A 22,441-nucleotide genomic window follows, 5' to 3' on the forward strand; every position below is an offset into this window, starting at 1 on the left:
CAAGTCACTTAGCCTTAAACTCTGAAGTCATCATAGACTATGCCTCTCTCCCTCTTCCTTTCCCTAGTCCCCTCCCTCTCTCTCCCCTCTCCCTCTCTTCCATCTTCTTCTGTTTCTCTAACTCTTCCTTTAACCAACCATCTTCCAAATCTAGTTAATTCTACTTAACACCTTAACTTCTGAATTAATTTCTATCTTTCAACTCCCACTGTTACCACTCTACTCTAGGCCTTCTTTCCTTCTCACCTAAGCTTCTGAAATGGGCTCTTACTTGGTCTTCCTGTCTCTAGCATATCCCTACTACAGTCATATTTTTATATCTTTGACCTGCATAATTGTCCTGATGCAGTCTAATTGCATCATCCCTCCATTTAAAAACCTTAAGAGACTTTACTATTCCTTACCCAATAAATTTAACAGGTCCCTTGACAATATGGCTAAAATATACTTTTCCATCCTTATCTCTCATTACTCTCTTTCATGTATCCAGGGTTCCATCTGTCCAAGTTAGACTGGAATCCATCCCTCCACCTTTTTTATGCTCAATTCTCTTTCCTTGCCTTTATCTACCTTGTTCCCTGAATCAGAAAACATACTCCTATCTTTCAATCTCTCCATCCTGAAGTCCTTTCCTTTCTTTTAAGGCCCTGATAAGGGGCTGCCTTGAAGTGTTCCATCCTCTGTATTTCCCTCATCTACACTGACGACTTTTCCATCTTGGGAGACCCAAAGAAGAGTTATTGATGAGTTGTTTCTAGTAGAGTACCTCACAGATCCGTCCTGGGTCATCTTTATTATTATTTTTTGTCAAGGGCAAAGATGAAGCATGCTTATGAAATCAGAGGGGGGGTGGGGGGGATGGGGGGAACGAGGGAGAGTGCATTGTTTGGCAAGTTCAGTCAAAATTAACAATGTAAAAAGGCAACACTCCCAAAAAAGAAAATAAAACAAAACAAAATGAATGTGACCTTAGGCTACCTTGGGAAAAGTCATATATTCAGAAGCTTGGAGGCTGTCTTGCTCTATCCTCCCTCAGTCAGACCATGTCAGAATTACTGCTCCCATTTCTGGGGGCTATATTTTAACAAAGACATTGCTAAGTTGGAGTGTGCTTGAAGGAGGTTGACCAAGTTGTTACGCATGCCATACAAAGGCTGGTTGAAGGGAGCCAAGAGATTTGGCCAATCAAGAAAATGGAAGCTGGCTGGGATTGCTGTCCTGGAAGCGCTGTCCAGAGAAAGACGAATGATCTTTGTTCAAGGAGCAAAGGGGTTTCTGCTTTTGACTTTGTATCTCCAGCACCTAGAATAATGCCTGGCACACAGCAGGTGCTTAGTAATCCAATTCAGTAAGCAACTAGAGGTAGCCAGATGGCACAATGGTTAGAGCATTGTTCCTATAATTGGGAAGAAGACCTGAATTCAAATATTGCCTCAAATACTAACTCTGACCCTGGGCAAGTTACTTAACCTCTCAGAAGCCTACGTGTCCTCATCTGTAAAAAAGAGACAATAATTGCACAGACCTCCTGGGGTTGTTGTGAGCATCAAAATGAGAAAACATGTATAAAAGTAGTTTGCAAACCTTAAATTCCTGCATAAATAAATGGTAGTGATTAGCTATTATCATGATTAGAATCTCATTGAATGGGTAGGTGTTGCAAAGGTTTGGTGTAAGGAGAAACTTTCAAACAATTTGGAAGTGAAAAGAGCTGCTTTTAGTGGGAGGTACTTTTAGGGTTCTCTCCCTTAATAGGGATCTTGGAGCAGAGAGGTGATGATCCTTTGGCAGGGATGTTTAAGATGGGTTTCCTTTACAGCAACAGATTGAATTAGGTGGTCTCAGAGATTTCTTGCATCTCTATGATTCTATAACTGTATAAGCTCCTTGAGGACCAGAATTATGACATTTTTCATCCTTATACTTTCTGAACCTAGCACCATGTAGCCAATTAATAATGGTTGTTGAATTAGAATTAATCATATTTCTATGTTTGAAGGTTTAGATTGCCTAATGATCATAGTGTGAAAGTCTAGCATGTGTTTTTAGTTTCTAACATGCTTATATATTTAATTGATATTTTTCATTTTTACATCATTCAAATTCCCTGCTATATTCCTTCCCCTTCTTTCTCCCAGAGAACCATTCTATAGAGCAAAGAAATTTTCTTAAAGAAAAAAAGAGAAAAAAAATCAGCAAAACTGAACAAAACATTTTAAAATAATTTGACAATATACACAATATTCTATCTCTGAAAAGTAGTATAAGGAAGTATCTTCTCATAACTCTTCCTTGGCAGTGTCCCCTTTTGGGGAAAAGAAATTATGTATTCTATCTACCCTTAGTTGGGGGTACCTGACCTCTCCCAGAGTCACTGCAAGATTAATTTAGGACTTCCACATAAAAGTTTACATTTCTACAATACTTTAGGAAGTCAAAATATTTAAGGTACACTTTATAGAATTGCAGAATATGGACTTGGAAGGGACCTGGGAGGTCAGTGGGTCCAATCTCTGTCTGAAAAGAATTCCCTCTATAACAAAGTTCAATCAGAATTGAAGGTCATCTAACTCTAACATGAGAAGTACAAGGAGGGGAACCCACCACTCTCAAGGATGATCTAAGGGTCAGACAGTTTCTTTAATATTAAACCTAAATTTGTCTCTCCTACTTGGACCCATTTCTTATGGCTCTGCCTTCTGAAGATAAGGAGAATAAGTCTAATTTTACATAATAGCTGTTCAGATGCTTAAAGACAGAGCTCATTCCCTACCTAGTATTCCTCTCTTCCCCAGTCTTCTCTGCCAACTCTCCAACTCATCAAGAGCTTTCTTAAAATCTGGCACCCAGAATGGAGTTCATTTGACCCTCACAGTAATTCTGGAAGGGATGCAGTATAAGACCATCCCCATTTTGCAGATGAAGAAACTGAAACTGAGAGGTGAATTTGACCACAGTGACATCATTAGAAGGTGTTGAGAGGTGACACTCATAATACCCTCTTTCTTCATCATAACTGCATGCCTTCTCTGCCAAGATCTAGAAGAATACAGCTAAAAGTAGCAAGCAAAACTTTCTTGAGGTCTACAAGGTGAATGCCATATTTTGACTATGATATTTTCCTTCCTCTCATTCGAACCTTCTGATAGCCTCATTATTTTTTGAAGGAATATTAACTAGTGAGGCTGTGTTTGGTGATAAAGTAAATTAATAGTATCTCAAATATAGTTTGTGAGGATATGAATTTTTCCCTACTTAATTTTTATTAGGGTCTCTTTCCTATTTTTTCTCTTTCTCCTCCCAGAAGCTTGAAAATTTGTTTTTAGAGCTAAAATGTCAATAAATAAATGCTGTATTTTCCCCACTCTTTCTATTAGGTTTTACTCTATGCAAATGAAAAAAAAGGAATTTAGGTCATATAACCTGAGAAGCCTCACCAAATTGAACTGATTTTCAATGACTTCTATAAGAACCTATTAAACACCTACTATGTACAGACAGTCAAGGTTATTTGTGGGGGTCTAAGAAGGGAAGTAAGTAAAATTTTCCATAATAGTGAGGGAATGTGGGTGGACATGAGAATCAACATTCTTCAGTTAAAAATTAAGTAAATGATGAATAGAGAAGGCTTCCTACAGCATATAGGCATTGATGGATGAGTTAGGATTCAATAAGGAGGAGGGATTCTAGTATGAGGAACTGTAACAAAGGCATGGAATTGGCAAAGTGCTGTGGCATGGGCACTGGAAATAGGAGGAATATTAGAGCTCATTCAGTCTACACTGAGTATATGGAAGGAGTAGTATGAGATAAAGCTGGAAAGGAGGTAATATCAAATCATAAAGAGCCTTAAATGCCAAACTGAGTGTCCAGTCTATACCAAGGAGGCAAGAAGAAACCACTGAAGAGTTTGAAGCATAGGAACCCATGATCAGATTTGTTTAATTGGCAATGTAAGGTTAATTGGCAATGATATGACGAATGGATGAATTACAAAGAAAAGAGTAGAAATGGGAAAATCTGTTGAGAGGCCCTTTCAATACTCTATGATCAGTTGTCCTGATCAACATCTGACCACTGAACCCAGATGGCTCTGGAGGAGAGAGTGAGGCTGGTGACTTTGCACAGCCCTTCCTCACTGTAAGCCAATTCACTTGCAAGTCATGATATCACCTTCCTGATGTCATGATCCTCTTTGAGAACGAAAGACAAACAAACAGCCATGAGAACTGGGATGAGTTGATTGGATATGGGAGGGCAAGAGAGGAAAATGCTTAGAAAAACATCAAGGTTTTGCACACAAGTGATTTGTTAAATGAAAATTGGTGCTGAATAAATGGAAAGCAATACCATCCCATGGGAAATAGGGTGAGAAATATTCAGAAGATTTGGGATAGGGGTGTTGGGATTGGAAGCTCAATTCCGTGTGGACAGTCTCGGACGGGTAAAGGTGGGAGCTTCTAAATCTTAGAGCTCTCACGAGACCCCCCCAGGAAACGGCAGGGAATCGAGGTGAACCGAGCTATCTCGAGTAATTCCGCCTCTTCCCGTGAGAAACGTGATGGGAGAGAGATCTCCCCGCCCTCGAGATGGTCCCGGATCTGGGCACACTATTGTTATCTAACAGCACGGTATTCAGATGCAAACTGTGCGGCTGAAGGTTAAGTAGGATTGAGGAAGCCTGAAAGCTCTCTTAGCACGTGAGGAGCCAAGAGGACAGTAGGCTCCGCTTCTCTTCTTTCCTCTCTCCCCTCCCCCTCTCTCCCCGCTTGTACTTCTACTTCCAATCCCTTAAGATCTTAGCCTCCTTAGGAAATCTCCCCCTCTTCCTCCTAAGGAAGACCCCCCTGCACTTGTAACCGAGACCCTGAAATAAAGCTCAACCCTTGTTCGACTCTGGAACGTCCTTTCTCTCATATGAGCATCCGGTTTTGGCCAACCAAAGACCTCGGAGGTGAGGTAAGAAGACTTGGGTAGCCCACACAGGACTCTAGGCCTGGCATAGGGGAAAGTACAAATTCAGTTTTTTGAACAATAGCTATGATAATAATTAAGATTTATATATCATTTAGAGGTGTGTCATGCAATTTAGTAATGTAATTTCATTTGATCTTAACAACATCCTTAGGCGGCAAGTATTATCATCATCCCCATTTCAGAGACGAGGAAACTGAGACCATGCATCTTCAAGACCAAGGCCACACAGCCAGTTAAGTGACTGAGGCATTAATTAGGAAATGTCTACACTTAATTTGTTTTAACAGTTAAGAAGCACTTTTCTAGGGGCAGCTAGGTGGTACACTGGATGTACACTGGCCCTGGAGTCAGTACCACCAGCCTCAGATACTAGCTGTGTGACCCTGGGCAAGTCATTTAACCTTGATTATCTCAAAAAAAAAGTACTTTTCTATATCTGTTCATGTGTATATTAGATTGCCTAGGTGGAAAGAGAATAGAGACTGCTTCAGAATGAAAGTTACTCACTGGTTCTCTCTGGATTGCTTATTCTACAGGTCCTGGCTATGGCCATAGCCTCACTTGGGAAAAAAAAAATGGTGATCTCATTTTATGGTCCCTGTGTACTTCAGAGTGATATGATGAAGAATTAGACATCTAATGTCTAAAAACTATAGCCATTAAAATATAAAAACCTTGCCTTTATACAGCTCTTTATAGCTTTCTAAAGCATTTTCATGAAAATTACTTCATTTTTCAATGCTCACAGCAACTCAGTGAGGTAGACAGGGCAGATATCATTGTCCCCATTTTACAGATGAGGAAATTGAGTTTCAAAAAAAGTGAATTACCTTATACAAGGCCATATGGCTTGTAAACAAAGCCTTAGATCGATGCTACTTTGGGATCTGGTCTGTCTTAAAAAAATCTTCCTACACCTTTCAAAAAGGAGATGTTAAACTGGGTACCCAAAGCATCCTGGCTTCTGGATACCCTGTGGATCACCCTTCCCTTCTTGGAGTAAGCTTCTATCTTCCGAGGCAGCAATGGGTCATATGATCACAGCATTTGGAGTGGGAAGGATCCCTGGGCATCACTCAGTTCAATATCTTCTTTTAACAGATGAGGAAGCAGGGACAGAATAGTTAGGCAAACTGCAGCGAGCAGGGTTATGTCGCAGTGCTAGGTCATTCCCACCGTCTTCCTTTCTCTACTCCTAAATGTGTACTGATAGAGGAGTCTATGTGCAGGCCTGAAAAGTGCTTGAAAGCAATAAGATCTTTTAAGTTAAAAATGATTGGTTTAAAAAATGTTTTTAACTTCATGTTTTATAATCTCCCCTGGGCCCTCCCTGATGCATGACAACACTTTTTCTCATTTCTGCATATATATCCCACTCTCTTCAGCATCTATTCCAAACCTCTCTTCAAGCCGCCTACCCCAATCATTCCTCCTCCTTCTCAGCAGAAATAAGATTGGGGAACAGGAACTTTAGTTTCATTGGCAGAAGAAATTCCTCTCCTCATGCAGATGAGCAACTTTCTTTGCAACTGATTTAGAGAGTTGGTTGGGGACACTAAGACGATGGTAAGTGACTTGCTGTCACAAGTCAATGTGTCAGAGGTAGCGTTGTCTTCCTGACAACTAGGTCAGCTCCCTATCCCCTATCTTCCTACAGAGCAGAAGACCTTGGGAAATATTTTACTGGAAAAATTGAGATGCTCCATCATGAGCATCCTCATCTCCCTAACTCATCTCAATCCCATCACTCACTCTATTGGTCCTTTTCCAGTATCAGAGTTGGAGAACTGACTCTTCCTGCAAATACCTGTGCCACTAATTCTCTCTCCTTGCCTCCTTTTCCCTCTGGCTAAGGAACTGGCTCCTTTGGGAAACTCCTTTCAAGTGGTACCATCTACAGAAAACCTATCTTGATCACGCCCAGTTGATGGAGTCTTCCACCACGAAATGCCTTCTTACATATTTTGCATTTAATTTTCTATGCACAAATTATTTCTCCAAAGTAAAATATTAATTTCTTAAAGGCAGAGATTTTTTATTTTGTCTTTGAAATCCCTCACTGAGCACAGTGTCTGGCACATAGTAGGAGCTTAATACGTGCTTTCTCTGAATGAATAAATGAATGATTCACATCCTCAGGAAAACTCTGCGAATTCCTAAACCAAGGCAGAAGCTGCCCAATTTTGCTGGTATGCTCTGGAGTAGAATCCAGGTTAACATCATACATCAGCAACTCTCCTGCAGAGGATCTGCCTGACAAATATCTTATACCATGCATATGTTCTAGAAGTACCCAGAAATGACTTTGAGCTGTCTAGATGGAAGGTGCCGCATACATATAAATGATACTATTATTATAAATACTTCTTTTAGAATACATCAGTTGAGGGTGGCTTAGTGATGACTGGGCAGCAAAAAGGAATGAAAATCTCTTTTGCAGTCAACATACATTCACCCATGCAGATGATTGGAAAGGGAGGCTGTAGTAGGATTCCAGCACTTACAAATCTTAGAGTTTTATCTTTCAAACATTTGTTTAAATAAATTATCAACCACAAGAGTCAACATATTCTATGTTTTTTTCTGCTGTGGGGGAAATATCAGTGGCTTTTTGCAAAGATGTGCAAATGTCTTTCATGTTTTATTTGTGTGTATGGTACATGTTAATAACAAAGAAATATCATGACTATAAGCAAGATTGGATTCATTGAACATGTGTTTTTATCCTTTCCATCTTTTATGCTTTGGAAAGATTCCAGGCATTCTGTAACTTTTTTTTTTATTAAACCAAGGTTTTAGTACTGGCTCATAAAGTAAGGGATGGATGGCAAGCCCTCTCTTCTTTCTCTAATTATACTATTTTCTTTCCCAGTCCAATTTTATAAGGCTGGAATAATAATTACATGATTGTACAGTATTTCACATATGTTACATAACACACACAGCCTATCAGAAGATTTCCAGAGTAAGAGAAAGACCGATTGTTTTCCTCTTTCCATTGGCATGCTCTATCTATCAGCACACATGCTCTTTATCTTTCTTCTCTGGTTTGAACATATTGGAGTTTCAGGAACCATCTTGATGAATGTTGCAGAGAAGGATGAATTCCTGTTAATGTTGATTGGCTGGCTTATATTTCTAAGTATTTGCATTAAATTTTTCATGACCAGCACTGACCTCTTTTAAGACAGCTCTCAATGAGCCCTGCTGCCCACATACTCTCACTCATTTTAATTCTTTATATACATCAAAACACCATCTAACAATTGACACCGGTTTGATTTTTGTGCTTCGCTTATTTCTGTTTCCTTAAATCAATTGTCCTTACTGCCTGTTGTATTTCTGAACTCTTCCTGTAGATTAACCGTCTGCTTCTCTAGTGCTATTTTCATCTCATCACCTTTCTGCAAAAGCATCCTGTTGTTTTCCTTCCCTCCTATTTCTCCCCTTTCCTGTGAGACCTTTACCAAATTACCAAAACCATCTTCCTAATGATAAGGTCAGAACATATAATTTTCCTGCTTAGAAGCCTTAAGTGGTTTTACAGTGAATAAAGGATAAATAAACTATGAGCTCCTCACCAATTTGGGTCTTTTACAATCTGACTCCAATCTACCAAGCTAGCCTTTTCCCCACAAAATATTCCCTTTTCAGGAGAGACCTCAAAGCCTACAAGACCTGGGGTTCAAGTACCAGCCATATGATTTTGAGTGTCACTAAGCCTCTCAATGCTCTAAGCAATTCTCTAAGTAATAAAGAACTCAAGCATAACGGAAATAAGTTCCTTTGTGTTGTTTTGTTGCTGTTTATAGTTATTTCAGTACCGTCCAACTCTTAGTGACCCCTTTTTGGGTTTTCTTGGCAGAGATGTTGTAGTGACTTACCATTTCCTTCTCCAGCTCTTTTTTACACATGAGGAAACTGAGGCAAACAAGTTAAATGCATTGCTCAGGGTCACACAGCTAGTAAGTGTTTGAAGGTAGATTTGAATTCAGGAAGGCTCATCTTCCTGACTTCAGATCTGGCATTCTATCCACTGCACCACTAAACAAAGTAATGTAATTAGTATTTTTATATAATATAATAACATTTTATGTAGTATTTAATATTCGAATTAATAATTTAATTAAAATTTAATATTTTAAATAGTAATTAATATAATAGCATTTTATATGACATAATGGTCTTTTTAAGATTTGCAAAGTGCTTTGGACATGTCATCTAATTTGATCCTCATAACATCACTGTGATATAAGAACTACTTTTATCCCCATTTTGCAGATGAAGAAAGTGAGGCTAAAAGAGGTTGTGACTTCATGTCACAAAGCTACCAGCTGTCTCCAATAAATCTTCATCCCTATGATTCAGATCTTTCTACACTAGAATAATTTAGATTGAAGTTTGCTTTTGTCCTATGCATCTTTTAAGCCAAGTACTTTTAACTTTTGAAATCTTACTGTTTTCAAGGACTTTAAAAGCACTCGTTTACATAGAAATAATTGCTATACTAATTAATAGAACACTTATTCATTAATGCAGGTCCCCAAAGATCTCTATTGCCCAACATCGGATTAGCTTAGAGTTACTTTATATACTAGAAAGCTATAAAAATATATTTCTTTTCCAATGTCCCATAATTTGGATATTTCCCAATTCAGATTAGCTTTTCAGACACTACAAATAATGAAGTTGTGTTGCGTAGTACACAGAATACACTGTGTCCAATATACATATGCAGATATTGATTTTCATTTTGTGTGTAAAAATGTGTTTTGCTTACTTTTTGAAAAGTTAGTCAATGACAGTGACTTCATATGTAGCTTAGCGATGGACCATATGCGCATTTTTATTTATATACATATATGTTCATGCAAAAGTAAAATTCAGAAAGATACAATCAAGTTGATTTCAGGACGATGAACTTTTGTACTCTGGCAACTCTCAAAGACCATCTACCAAGACGCTGAGAGGTTACCATCTACACAGGTAAAGTATGGAACTCATGGATTCTTGAAGCATTTATGTGCTGGTACTGGGTCCACTTATCCTAATTTATTTCTGACCGTTGCTTCCTGACGGTGATCAAAACAGCTAACTAGACCTAATCCTTATTAATCTAAAGTCAAACAGTGCTAGAAAGACTGTCCTACCAGTGGAGTCTGAAGGCAGACTGAAGTGTACTTTTTTCAAACTTTATATTTCCATTTTTTCTTGGTCTGTGGTGTCTTTCACAACATGACTAATATGGAAATATGTTTTGCATAACTTCACATGTATAACCTACATCAAATTGCTTGCCTTCTCAATGAGGAGGGGGAGAAAAGGAGGGAATAAGTGGGAGATTTTGGAACTCAGTATTAAAAAAACTAATGCTAAAAATTGTTTTTACATGCAACTGGGGAAAACAAAAATATTAAATAAAAAGCCAAAAAAAAAAAAAAGACTGTTTTACACAGACCAGTGATTTACCAGCATGAGACAGTTGGTCTGCAGGCTAGCTTTGCTAATGCTATTATAATATATTACCTTAAAGTATTTATGAAATCCTCTGTATCTTACCTAAAGGGGAGCATGGCCTGCTGGCATAATCATCATTAGTCACATACAATTTTATGATCAGCACTTACAATTATATCCTGTTGTTATCTGAACATTACCAGCCACTTCAGAAATCAGAATTATGTGAGTTTAAAAAGAAACTTATACTTTAAAAATCAGTTATTATTTAACAAGAAATGGCTATTCATCCTTGAGGAAGAATTAAAAAAATATTCTGAAAGCACATCTTGAGACTGAACTTATGCTTAAACTTCAGTGGAGTGATCATAAGATATAGAACAATTTCAGTTTTGTCTGTTCTCCATCTGTGCACATAGAGATATAAATGGAAGCCACCACCACCACCTGTGTGGCAGAGATACAAGTTAATTTCATTGCCATCTTAAGATCAGGTAGAGGCTATCATGTGTTGCCATGGATACAAGCTATTATTTCTCCTTTGTTTGAGACCTCTGAGTGGGCCTGATATTAAACTGTGACACACATTTAGTGCCAGCAGTGAACTTGGAAGGATCTAACTTTAATGCAATAACCCAACAGGCTTTCATTTTCAGGAACACAAATTGCTAGATTACTTCAGACCATACCTTTTACTTCACAAATAGGAGGGGAATTGTGTGATCTGCAGAGGATTTCTTTGAGAAATGAGAAAAAGAGAGAGGCCAAGGGAGGGTTTTTCTTAAGTATAAAAATAATCCAAAAAAATTATCTAGCTTGTTAGGAGGGTGCTAAGATGTACCAGGTAGCTTTGGCTTGGCAAGGGAATGGTTTCCAGAATGATATTGGACTTTTTAAAGAGAGAAATTCTCTGTTTTCTTGGGAGACAGTGAACTTTTATCTTGCTGAATCAGTAGGTATTATGAAATGATGGATTTTAATATCATGAAATTCATGGAGGGTTGGGAGGTGGGGGAAGGATGCAAATCAGGAAGTGACAGGAATTTTCTTTGCTTAATTTAATCTCCCAGATATCCTAGTAATTTTATGAATTAAAGTTAGAAATGTGACTTTACATATTACTATGTGACTTGCTTGCTGTTTGTCCTTTGTTTTCAAAGAGGACCATGACATCAGGGAGGTGATGCCATGACATGCAAATGAATTGGATTTAAGGGAGGGAGGGCTCTGCTAAGTCACCGGCCTCACTTTCTCCTCTGGAGCCATCTGGGTCCAATGGCCAGATACAGAACAGGAAAACTGGATATTCTAGTACATATTACACTACAGTACAGTACATACAGTATAATGTATATAGCTATTGATGCAGATTATCAACTATGTTATAGTATACTACTGTATCCTTCTGCAGTACCCAGCAAAGATTCCCTAAAATGAAAGATGTCACAGATATGAATCCTTAGAGAAGCCTGAGTCTTAGACTCGCAAGTAGGGACACAATAGTCAACATTTCTGATAAATGAAAGTAAAATTGACTGAAATTCTTCTGAATATGTGTGGGTTACAAAAGCAATTGAGCTGAATTCCATATTATTGTTTTCTGAATGGAAAACCAAGTTGTCTTCGCTGTCCTAGCTGTGGGTATCTAGTGAAACATCTTCCTACTGGAGAGTCAGGCTGGAGGCCATTTTTCTTGTTATATCTTGCTGTTTTGCGAAGTGGTTAAAAGTGGTTGCTTCAACTACATGGAAATAAACTATCTATCTGAGTGCCACATTGTTCAGACAGACAGAGCACCTTGAAGAATATATAACATATTAGAAAAATAGCTTTCAAAACAAAACAAAAAAATTAAGAATGAATAGATATTTTTGAACAGTTTCTTGATTTTTCCCCCTTTAATGTATATAAATATATTACATCTGGAAAAATTATCTTTAGGATGCAGAGGTGAATCAGCTCTTGTGTCCTCTGATGTCTTGAGTGAAGCCTCTTAATACTATATGAAAATGTCACCTAATAGAAACTGCTAAACAGTAAGGTATTCTCCAGAGGATGGACAGCAGGAACTTCTCATTATTGGATCCACTCTCTTCTCTTTCTCCAACACACTTGGACCTTGCACAGAGTAGGTACTTGGTAAATGTTTATTGTATATTTATTAAATTAACATAAAAAATAAACACTGCATTTGCTGTCAGATGTGGCTGATGTACTGGTTGATTTGGCCAAAGAATTCTCTCAGTTTTTTTGCCTTTCCTTTTTCTTTGTTTTAATAAGTGACTTATTGGAGAGGGGAGAGGTGGAGGCAGGGCTATGTTTAGAAATGCCATAAAACAAAAAGATATTATTATGAGTGGTTTTTTTTTAAATGTCCAAGAATTAATTTTAATTTTTTTTTGGAGGGAGGGGAGGAGGTTGAGTTTAGATCTATATTTTCTTTAACATAGAGAACACCCAGGAAACTCCCACATTATGGACCCACTCTACCACAGTTGCCTTTCATTTACTAATTGGAAAATTGGTTCTAACTTCGTCAAAGATCAATATTTTAACTAATTGTTCATGGGTTGTTAAAAAGCATCAGTAGGCATCAGTAGGCAGCTCTGCCTTAGTCACACAGAATCAGAATTGGATGGAACCTTAGAGACCCCCTAATCCAAACTCAACCTGAATTGGAATCTCTTCTCCAAGTCACTATCCCTGATGAAAAGTCATAGAATTCATCTTTTTTCCTTCCTGATTCCTGAAGAACCTGGCCCCATATCTTTTTCCATTGTACTGGCACCTAATGATTTCAAGGCATTGATTTTTAGCTGCTGCTTCCTCAGACAAAAATTTCTTGAACTTATCAATGGTGGGAGGAACAGGAAAGAGCTCCCAGGGGAGAAAAAAGGGCCCTGCTGTTACATGGCAGCTTGCAGACTGAGGTGTGATATTAATGCCTTTGGGGAAATCAACAGACCCTAATCCTGGCATGGGGCAGAGACAGACATCCCATGTCCTGACCAGATGGACATCCCCAGGAACTCCACCCACATAGCAGCTGTCATATCTATTTCCAAGTAGAGGAACCTGAGAAGTCATTTGAATGCCATTTTCTGGCTGGCCTCTGAAACTCACTGATCTGTTCCACACATATTGAGAATATCAACCAGTTAGTGTTCAAAGCCAAGATTCAAAAATTCTTGAAGGAAGCATATATCAGTACGTAATTTCTGTGGCTTGGTTGGTGAATTGTCCTTAGATTGTAAAGCAAGCAACATAGCCCAGTAGATCTTGAAATCAGAAGGTCTGGGGCTCAAGTTATACAGCACTGTGTGACCTAGTCACTGTGGCACGTCATTTAAACTCTAGGATGAGCCTCTGTTTTATTATCCACCAAGTAGGGACAAAAATAAAAACTCTAAACACATGATAACATAGGGTTAGACAAGACCATTAGACAAGAAGAGAGGAAACACCAGTGAAAGTAGGGAGATGGAAAGAATTCCCAAGAGGCAACAATAATGAAAACCTGCCATTATTAAGGATGTCCCAAAAGTCTTAGTGCAGGTTGGAAGCTTTAAAATCTCACTAAGACTTTTGGGACATCTTGTATAATACTCTATGATTTAGAGAAGGCATGGCACTGTGGATGTCCTCAGGAGCAGTATAACATATTGAATATGCAACTGGTATTAGAGCTAGTGACCCTGGGGAAATCATGCAATCTCTCAAAGCCCCAAGCTACTCTCTAAGCCTGTAAGTTGCCAAGGAGGTGCCTACCTGCATGAGTAGGGAAAATTCCTTGTTATATAGGAGACTTCTATAGAAATGATATCAAAGGGCTGTTGATGAATATCATTTACAAAGCACTTTCCCCACACAAGGACCAAGAAGCATCTGCTTTATTTTCTGCAAAATGGAGGCACTAATGCTTATACTACCCATCTCAAGGGACTATGAGGAAAGTGCTGGGTTATAGAAATATGAATTATCATTAACCTTTTCTTACCATCTTGTTATGAGGAAAAGTGATTGAAGTGTTTCTTGAACTAGACAGTGTTCAATGAATGGGGGCTTTTATTATTATTGTTACAAACCACTGATTCATTTTATTTCCCTTCTTCTCAATTATCTCCTCTCTGCTTGGCTGATGTTCCCATGATAGTTACCTCTCTAAATCATTTGAACGCATCTGTAGGCAATTCATGGTCTTGAACTTACAGAGCCATCCATGTGAATGGCAGCACTAACCTGGAAATTTACAAATAAAACAGCTCCTCTGTTTAGATGTGGAGTCTCATTTCCATCCATGAGAACGGACTTTCATCCATGTATGTCAGGGAATAATTTACCTGCTGTTTTTTTGACTCCATAAGCTCTTTCTAAATGAGAGGCTCTCCCTGAGGATGCCACTAAGTAGTTCTAAAAATGAAAGTGTTACTAGATGTTCTTCATCTGCCCCCATCTTAAATGAAAACCACCTTCTTTCAGAAAATATTCTTACATCGTGAGAATTTGTCTATTCTGTATTATAACTTGAGACTTGAAATCAGAAATCATTACCTAAAATCTCTAAAGCTCTATACTCTAGCACCATCATAGAAGGGGAAATCTTGCTTCCAGAAGGAAGCTAATACAGTAGTCTCCCCTAGGATCTGACTGCATTCCATGTTCAAGTTATGAAATAGTAAGTAGGTACCTAGGTATATTTGCATTTTAAAATTACCTTAGAATTTGCTTTAGCTATAATCTATTCACAAGGCAATTTACAAGCTAAATTTTTTATCATGACTTTTCAAATTCTCTTTGGGGATCTATCACCTTCACTTATTCCATCTGCTACTAAAGTACTGCTTTTCCTATTCTGTTCCAACACAAAATGGCCTGCCTGTCATCTATGTGTGCACCAGGCTGTATAGACTTGGCTCTAAGGAACCCAGGATATGTTTGGATGGCAGGTGGGGTAAGTCCACATGTGAGTGAGCAAGGAGATGAGGACCGAGCATTCCCCCTTTGGGGTTGCTGGGGAACTGATTAGATTCCTATTATTACTTAAATAATTATCAAGTGAGATAATACATGAAAAACACTTTGAAAACTTTCAAATATTAGATAAAAAGCGAGCTATGATCGTCACATAAAGGAACACATATTTTACTATGGAGGCAGGGAAAGAAATGGATGGCCATAGTTGTGACCTTTATCTCTGAGTCATAGAATAAAGATCACGAAACTAGGAAAATGAGCCAATTAACTGTCTGGAAAGATACTTTAAGATTTCAAAATACCTAATCCTAGAATATCGAAATCATAACAAATCTCACAATTAGTTGCAAGGCAACGTAGTCCAACAGGAAATAATTCCATACTATAATACCCATTGAGTGGTCATTCAGCCTTGACTTGAAGACCTCAAGTGAGAGAGAACCCACTTGCTGTCAAGGCAGTCCATTTAATTTTTGATTAGAGACATCGTAAAGATCAATTTTTGCCAATTCTCTGAATCCCTCAACTTTGGATCCAGATCCTGACCAGAATTTTTCATTACATTCCTTGGACACCCACTATGCTTGCCTTCTCCTCTCCCAATTCATGCGTCCCACAATCTATGTTCCTTTCTCTCTCCCTCAAAGTGCCCACCTCTGTTCCTTTCGGATAACAGCTAGGCAACAGGAACCCTCCAATACAATCCATCAAACCAAGTCATGCAATAGCCCCATCTTTCTAGGGAGGCTGGCAATGGCAACATCGGTAGCAGCTATCCACTGACATTTCCATTTGTCAGCAAGCACTTAGTAAGTGCCTGTTATGTTCCCTGAACTGTCCCAGGTGATGTGGATACACAAAGGAGGAAGAAGGCATGATTTTAACCAACAATGAGCAAAGAAATACAATAGTGAAGCATGAAATCATGAGTAAACACTTTTGCAAAACCAATTTAGGGTATTTTTGCTTTACAAATTTTTCTACCTACAAGGCAGATTAACAAGGTTTTATTGCCCATTTGACACTGAAACTAGGTTAAATTTAAGATATTCATTCATTTATACATATATATGATATATAATATATTATATAATATACAGTATATCATATAATATGATAATATAATTACACATGAACACATACATGTTTCTATATGTGTGCATGTATCTATCTATCTCTTGTTATAATGTGTGTGTGTGTATTGTTGTGAGGCTGTTGATTAGGGGAGCCTTCCTGATCTTGTAGCCCTACCCCCAAGAAGTCATCCAGGACATGTTGCCAGGCATACAGAAAATCAAGGGGCTCTCTTGAATTAGCCCTAATTTTATATTATATATATGCACACATACATACATCTACACACATGTATGCATGTAGATGTATGTATGTGTATCTGTGTATATTTTATATATGTATATATATATAATAAGATGTCAGTTGTTTGAAATTTAAGCAAATATCAAAGTCAAATGATCAATAAAGCCTTGTCATCAACCCTCCTAGATAGTTTACTAGGTATGTACATATATATATATATACAGATACACACATATATATACATATGCACACATATGTGTGTGTATATATACATATATAAGATGTAAGTTGTTTGAAATTTATGCAAATATCTATGTCAAATGACCAATAAAGCCTTGTCCTCAAACCTCCTAGATAGTTTAGTCTCTATATGCATATATGCATATACACACATGTATACGCACACATATAAATACACACACATACATATGATGTACATCTATAGTACACATCTATCTCTTGATGCAGTGTGTCTTACCCAGTCACATCCAGACTCTTCCCTTGCTCTTTTCATTTCACCTCAAGGACAGACACCCAATCCCCTCCCCCCAACCAAAGGCACATCTCTGTGCTCTTTTTCACCCCACCCCTTCCATCTTGGCCTGTAACCCACTTAAGGGGGTTTCTGACTCCCCTCTGGGAAGTGGTAATCTCCAAGATCTGGAGTTGCCACTTTTTTTCTTCTTTAACCAAGTGAGTGTGGGACCAACATACCTGCTGCATGCCTTGCATCGTCTGTTGAAGGAACTGCAGCTGCTGGTCCTTGGGGAGGTTTTCTTCCGGGCGGAAAAGTTGCCCTTTCTCCTGCTTCAGCAGCTCCACCTCGTTCCTGTAGGCATCCAGCTGCCACCGGAGACTGTCATTCTCTTCCTTGAGGGCATAGGCCTGAGCAGCCAGGGCTGCGGAAAGGACAGACAGCAGCATCAGGAACAGGGCTCCATGAAGTCTCTGGTGGGGATCAATGAACCTAGGTGGGGCTGATACTGGAGGACTTCTTGCTGAGAAAGTGATTTATCTACCTGAGAAGAGCAACACCCTGCCAACTTGGGGCTATAATGCAAGCAGAGAAATGAAAATTAAAAAAAAACCCATAATCTTTTATGGTGACTCATTGGACAAATGTCCCAAAAACTTGTGTGCAGTTTTGATCTATTAAGAGTTAAATCTGCACTGAGACTTTGGGGACACTCTACATTCAACCTTTAAGAGCTTAAAACTGCACCAAGCCTTTAGGGAAACCCTGCTTCATCAGGACACTCTTTATTGGACATGGCCAGTATAGAGGCGGATCACTATCTAGTAGACTTTGGGACCAGGACTTGATAGTTCTGTGACTATGGGTCAACCACTTGGTCACTCTAATGCTCAGTTTCTTCACCCATCATCTATCTTGCCTTCCTCACAGAACTGTCGTTAGAATTCAGTTTAGTAGATTTGAAAGAGCTGAGTAACCTCTAAAGCATTTTTCAAATATGCAGTACTGTGACTCCTCAGTTCTTATGAAGAAGAGTCCACAAGATAAAAGGTTTAGAGCTAAATGGGATTTTAGAGAGCATCTAGACCAATTCTCTCCTTTTACAGATGGGGAAACTAAGGCCCTTGAATGACCTGTCCTGTATCTCACAGAGGCTGGATTCTCTGACTCTAGAGACAGTGACCTTTCCTCCCATTACCACAGTGTTCTATGCCCATAACCTCTTTCTTTAGACCTGATGTGTTCAACAGAATATAAACTCCCCGAAGGTGGAGACTTTTGTTTTTGCCTTTGTATAGCACAGTGCTGGACACAGAGCAAGCACACACAAAAGGCTTGCTGAATGAATGAATGAATGAAGGAATGAAGGAATGAATGAATGAATGAATGAATGGTACAGTGCCAAACAGAACAGGAACCCCAGATTGAGGTTGTTAAAGTACTGAATTTTGCACAAAAGGCAATATTCATCTGTATTCTGATTCCTTTCTTATTATTCCTGTTTAGGATCTTGGCTGGCCAAGCTTCTTAACACATCAAGAGAAATGGCATAGTCTTAGGGACAAAGTGACATCTAAGGGCAAAAGAGAAATTAATCTGTAGCTGAGCGACCCTACACATTTTCTCACATCCTATTCCTTCCATAAACATTTATTAAATACCTACTATGTGCAAGGTGTTGGGGACATAAAGACAAATAAAGTAATCCCTTCTTTCAGAGAGCTTATATTTATTGAGACAAAAATGATCTTTTCTTCCCACCAGAGCGGTAACTGAGTTTCCTCTGCTTGGCCAGCAGTTTTTTTTCCCTCCATATCAGTAAACATTTATTAGATGCCTAATATGTGCAAGGCACCAAGCATACAAAGGTAAGTATGATAGTACCTTGCCCCCTTTTTTTAAAAAAAAATATTGTTCAACTTTCTATTTTTAAAATTTATTTACTTATTTTGCTTTAATGTATAGAATAAAACAAACATTTCTATAACACAGTATAATAAAAATGATTTTACACATGAAACTGCAAATCTAGTATGTAAAACTTGCTTAAATATATAATAAAGTTATGTAAATTTCTTTCTTCCCTCTCCACCCTAGAGATGATAACCATCAGACAAAAATATGTATAATATGTGTAAAATTATTCTATATATATTACCATCAGCTCTTTCTCTGGCCAGCAGGTTTTTTTTTTTTTTTAACATTCTCCATGATCCTGGATTTTTATTTAATAATCTCTCCTGACACAAAACTTATTAGTAACTTTTATAGATAGATAAGGAATCAGTAAAGATACCTCCAGTTGGCATGTGTTGTCCATGTTTCTTTTGAGGCTGATGTTGGGTGAAAGAGAAGAGCAAACTAAGAATATTGTCAGGGTGGCATACTGGAATGAGAATTGGGTCTGGGGTCAGAGGACCTAGGTTTCAACACCAGCTCTTCTCCTTACTCTCGATTAGACCCTGAATATGTCACTTGACCTTTATGGGGCTGAAATGATTTTCTGATAAGGAGAATGCTTGAAGTAGAGTGTTCATGTTGGAGAGGAGGAGAGAGGACTGGATTAATAAGTGGAGGATCTGGAACATCAGATTGAATGCAGACTTGATGTGTTAGCCAGTTGTGAGCTCTGATAGATTCTTGAGCTGGGGAGGACAGATAAAATTTGTGATTTAGGAAGATTAGTCTGGCAATGCTATGCTGAATGGATCGCAGACTAGAGCAACTGGATAAACAAAAGTTTATTTTCTGGGTGTGTACAGCAAAGGAGCAGGCAATATTACAGTTCTTTGGAGATTAACCTACAAGGGCAGAAAGAGAACCAGGATAGATCTGAGATGTGAGACTAGACATCTTAACCCTTTATAGCATCCTTCAGTCACCTTCTCACAACCTCAGATAGCAATCACTTCTACCTTGGTCTGACTTACTGTAAGGAGGTTTCATTTGACAGGGGATGATGTAACAGGGCAAAATTACTGAAAATGCAAAGACTGAAGAAAAAGTATTGGCTGTACAAGCACATTACTACATTAGCAACACTGAAAGACACTTAAGTCATTTCCTTAGCAAGCTCTATTTGGCTCTTTTTCAATTTAGAATGGCATTTTTATTATCATAACTGATAGCAGGTGTTTGTGAAGAAATCGATTAGTATGCAGGGGTGGAAATTACATTTTCCAAATGAATTGCAGAGTCTGCAATATAAGCTGAAATCTGTGTAGCAAAATGTGCCAGCACCATTATTTAAATAAATTAGCTGAGCATAAATACATAGAGAGAAAAGGGCTATCCATTCTTTTGGGGCCTTTCTCACAATCCTATGGAATGGTACCACTGATAGCTCTTATTCTTGCCTGAGCCAAATGACCAGCAAGCTTGCCAAGCAAGACATAGCGGCATCTGCATTCCTGGAAGAAGGATGTGATATCATTATAAGAAAACAGCTGTAATATAAAAAAAAAAATCAACACCATAGCCAATGCTATCAACATTTTTATAATTGGGGTGTATAAATGATTCATGTTCCTGATTAAATGATTTCAAGCTTGATATTTACAGATTTTTTTTGCTACCCATGTGGTAATATTCTAAAGGGTGAGAAATCATATATTGACTCCACTTAACTTCAAGCCACCTGTTTGTAAACATGAATCAGAATCGGACCACAGTCCTGAGGCTATTCACCATAGCAAAGCTATTTGCTTAAGACAATATTAGGCTTTCTGGACAGGAGAAATGGCAGAAAAAAGAAATACTAATAAATTTGCACCCAGTGACATTTATAGGACCTGAAAATTCCAAAGGGACTGAAAATTAAAACTTGGGAACATCTCTTTAGCTCAGCTTTTTTTTTCTTTTACAGCCTCCCGTGGAACATCTGGCAGAAACTATATTGTTATTTCAATTTAAAAGATTTGAAAAGCATAAAAATCAAAGCTATCTTGATGAAATGTAACTCCTGAGTGACTGTGTAATGGATGAATGGGCAAATGAATGTGTGATAAATTCTAGTTTTTTTCTTTCTGAAATGCAGAGAATAATGATAGTAAACTGCTTGTTTGGAGTGCCAAAAGACACTCTGTTTTACAGAATAGTCTGGTTAACTGAGAGTTAGAATAGAGTACAGAATGTTAGGGCAGATAGAGACCTTGGTTCAAACCCTTCATTTTGCAGATGAGAGATATAAAGTGATTTGTCCAAGGACCTAGTTACTAGTGGATAAGTTGGGCCTGGAATTACATAATGTTTACAAATTTTTAAAGAATTAGAGTACCATAGACTATCCACAAAACTACACTGAACACAATTTAATCTTTGATGTTTCAGAAAGCAGAGTAAGGACTAGGAGAGTGATGACCTTTGATGTCATCAATCAATCAGCTGGTGTGTGTTCATCCTTTGATGCTGAAGAAGACCATGCCATCAGAGAAATAATGATGTATGACTTGCACTTGACTTTGTTTTGAGTGAGGGAGAGCTGTGCAGGTCATCAGCCTCATTTCTCCTCCAGAGTCATCTGAATCCAGCTACCAGGTATTCATCAGGATGACTGGAGATGACCCAGGATGAGGCAGTTGGGGTTAAGTGACTTGCCCAAGGTCACACACCTACTGAGTATCAAGTGTCTGAGGTGAGATTTGAATTCAGGTCCTCCTGACTCCTGCACCGGTGCTCTATCCACTGCACCACCTAGCTGCCTAAGCATTTGTTCAATGAGCACTATGAGCCTACCATATTGTCCTTGGTGCTACGGAGTAGAAAAGAACAAGGCAACCATGCTTTAAATATCACTGTTAATACAATGACACTGGGATCATTAAATTTCTGAGATCCTTGATAAATGGAAGCTTATTATATAATTTTGTTAACCAAATAAAGACAGGTTTGTTGTTTGTTTGTTTTTTAAATTAGCACTGGGGAACTAAGATAACTACCACTGACAAGAACATAAAATTTGATGAATTTTCAGATGAAATTTTGTTAGGGAAAATGTTTATTTGCTTTTGGGTTGGACAGAATGTATGGCCCCCTATTCTCTACATTAATACGATCTCTGCCTCCTGAGAAGCTAGCAACCATCAAAGTTTCCTTGGATGAAGATGGCGCCACGTTTTACTTCTTTTAAGTAAATGATCTGGTGAAAACACTGAAATTTCTAAGTTATCAGCTAGAGCTGGCTTCTGAAAAATAATTAGCACTATATGAAAAATGCAAGTTATTTTGGGCTTTGTCCCAGTA

General features: G+C 38.3%; 1 protein-coding gene across 4 annotated transcripts in view; it reads right to left on the reverse strand.

Annotated features, from left to right (window-relative positions):
* The window catches only part of ENOX1 (ecto-NOX disulfide-thiol exchanger 1), a 341,922-nt gene that overhangs the window by 91,808 nt on the left and 227,673 nt on the right, over positions 1–22,441 (reverse strand). For all 4 annotated transcript variants that reach the window (XM_072617159.1, XM_072617157.1, XM_072617156.1 and 1 more), the window contains one exon: positions 17,440–17,624. In XM_072617159.1, the coding sequence (XP_072473260.1) occupies positions 17,440–17,624 (185 nt within the window). The remainder of the gene's footprint in view (positions 1–17,439; positions 17,625–22,441) is intronic.

Source organism: Notamacropus eugenii, chromosome 6, assembly GCF_028372415.1.
Source record: "Notamacropus eugenii isolate mMacEug1 chromosome 6, mMacEug1.pri_v2, whole genome shotgun sequence".
NCBI lineage: Eukaryota > Metazoa > Chordata > Mammalia > Diprotodontia > Macropodidae > Notamacropus > Notamacropus eugenii.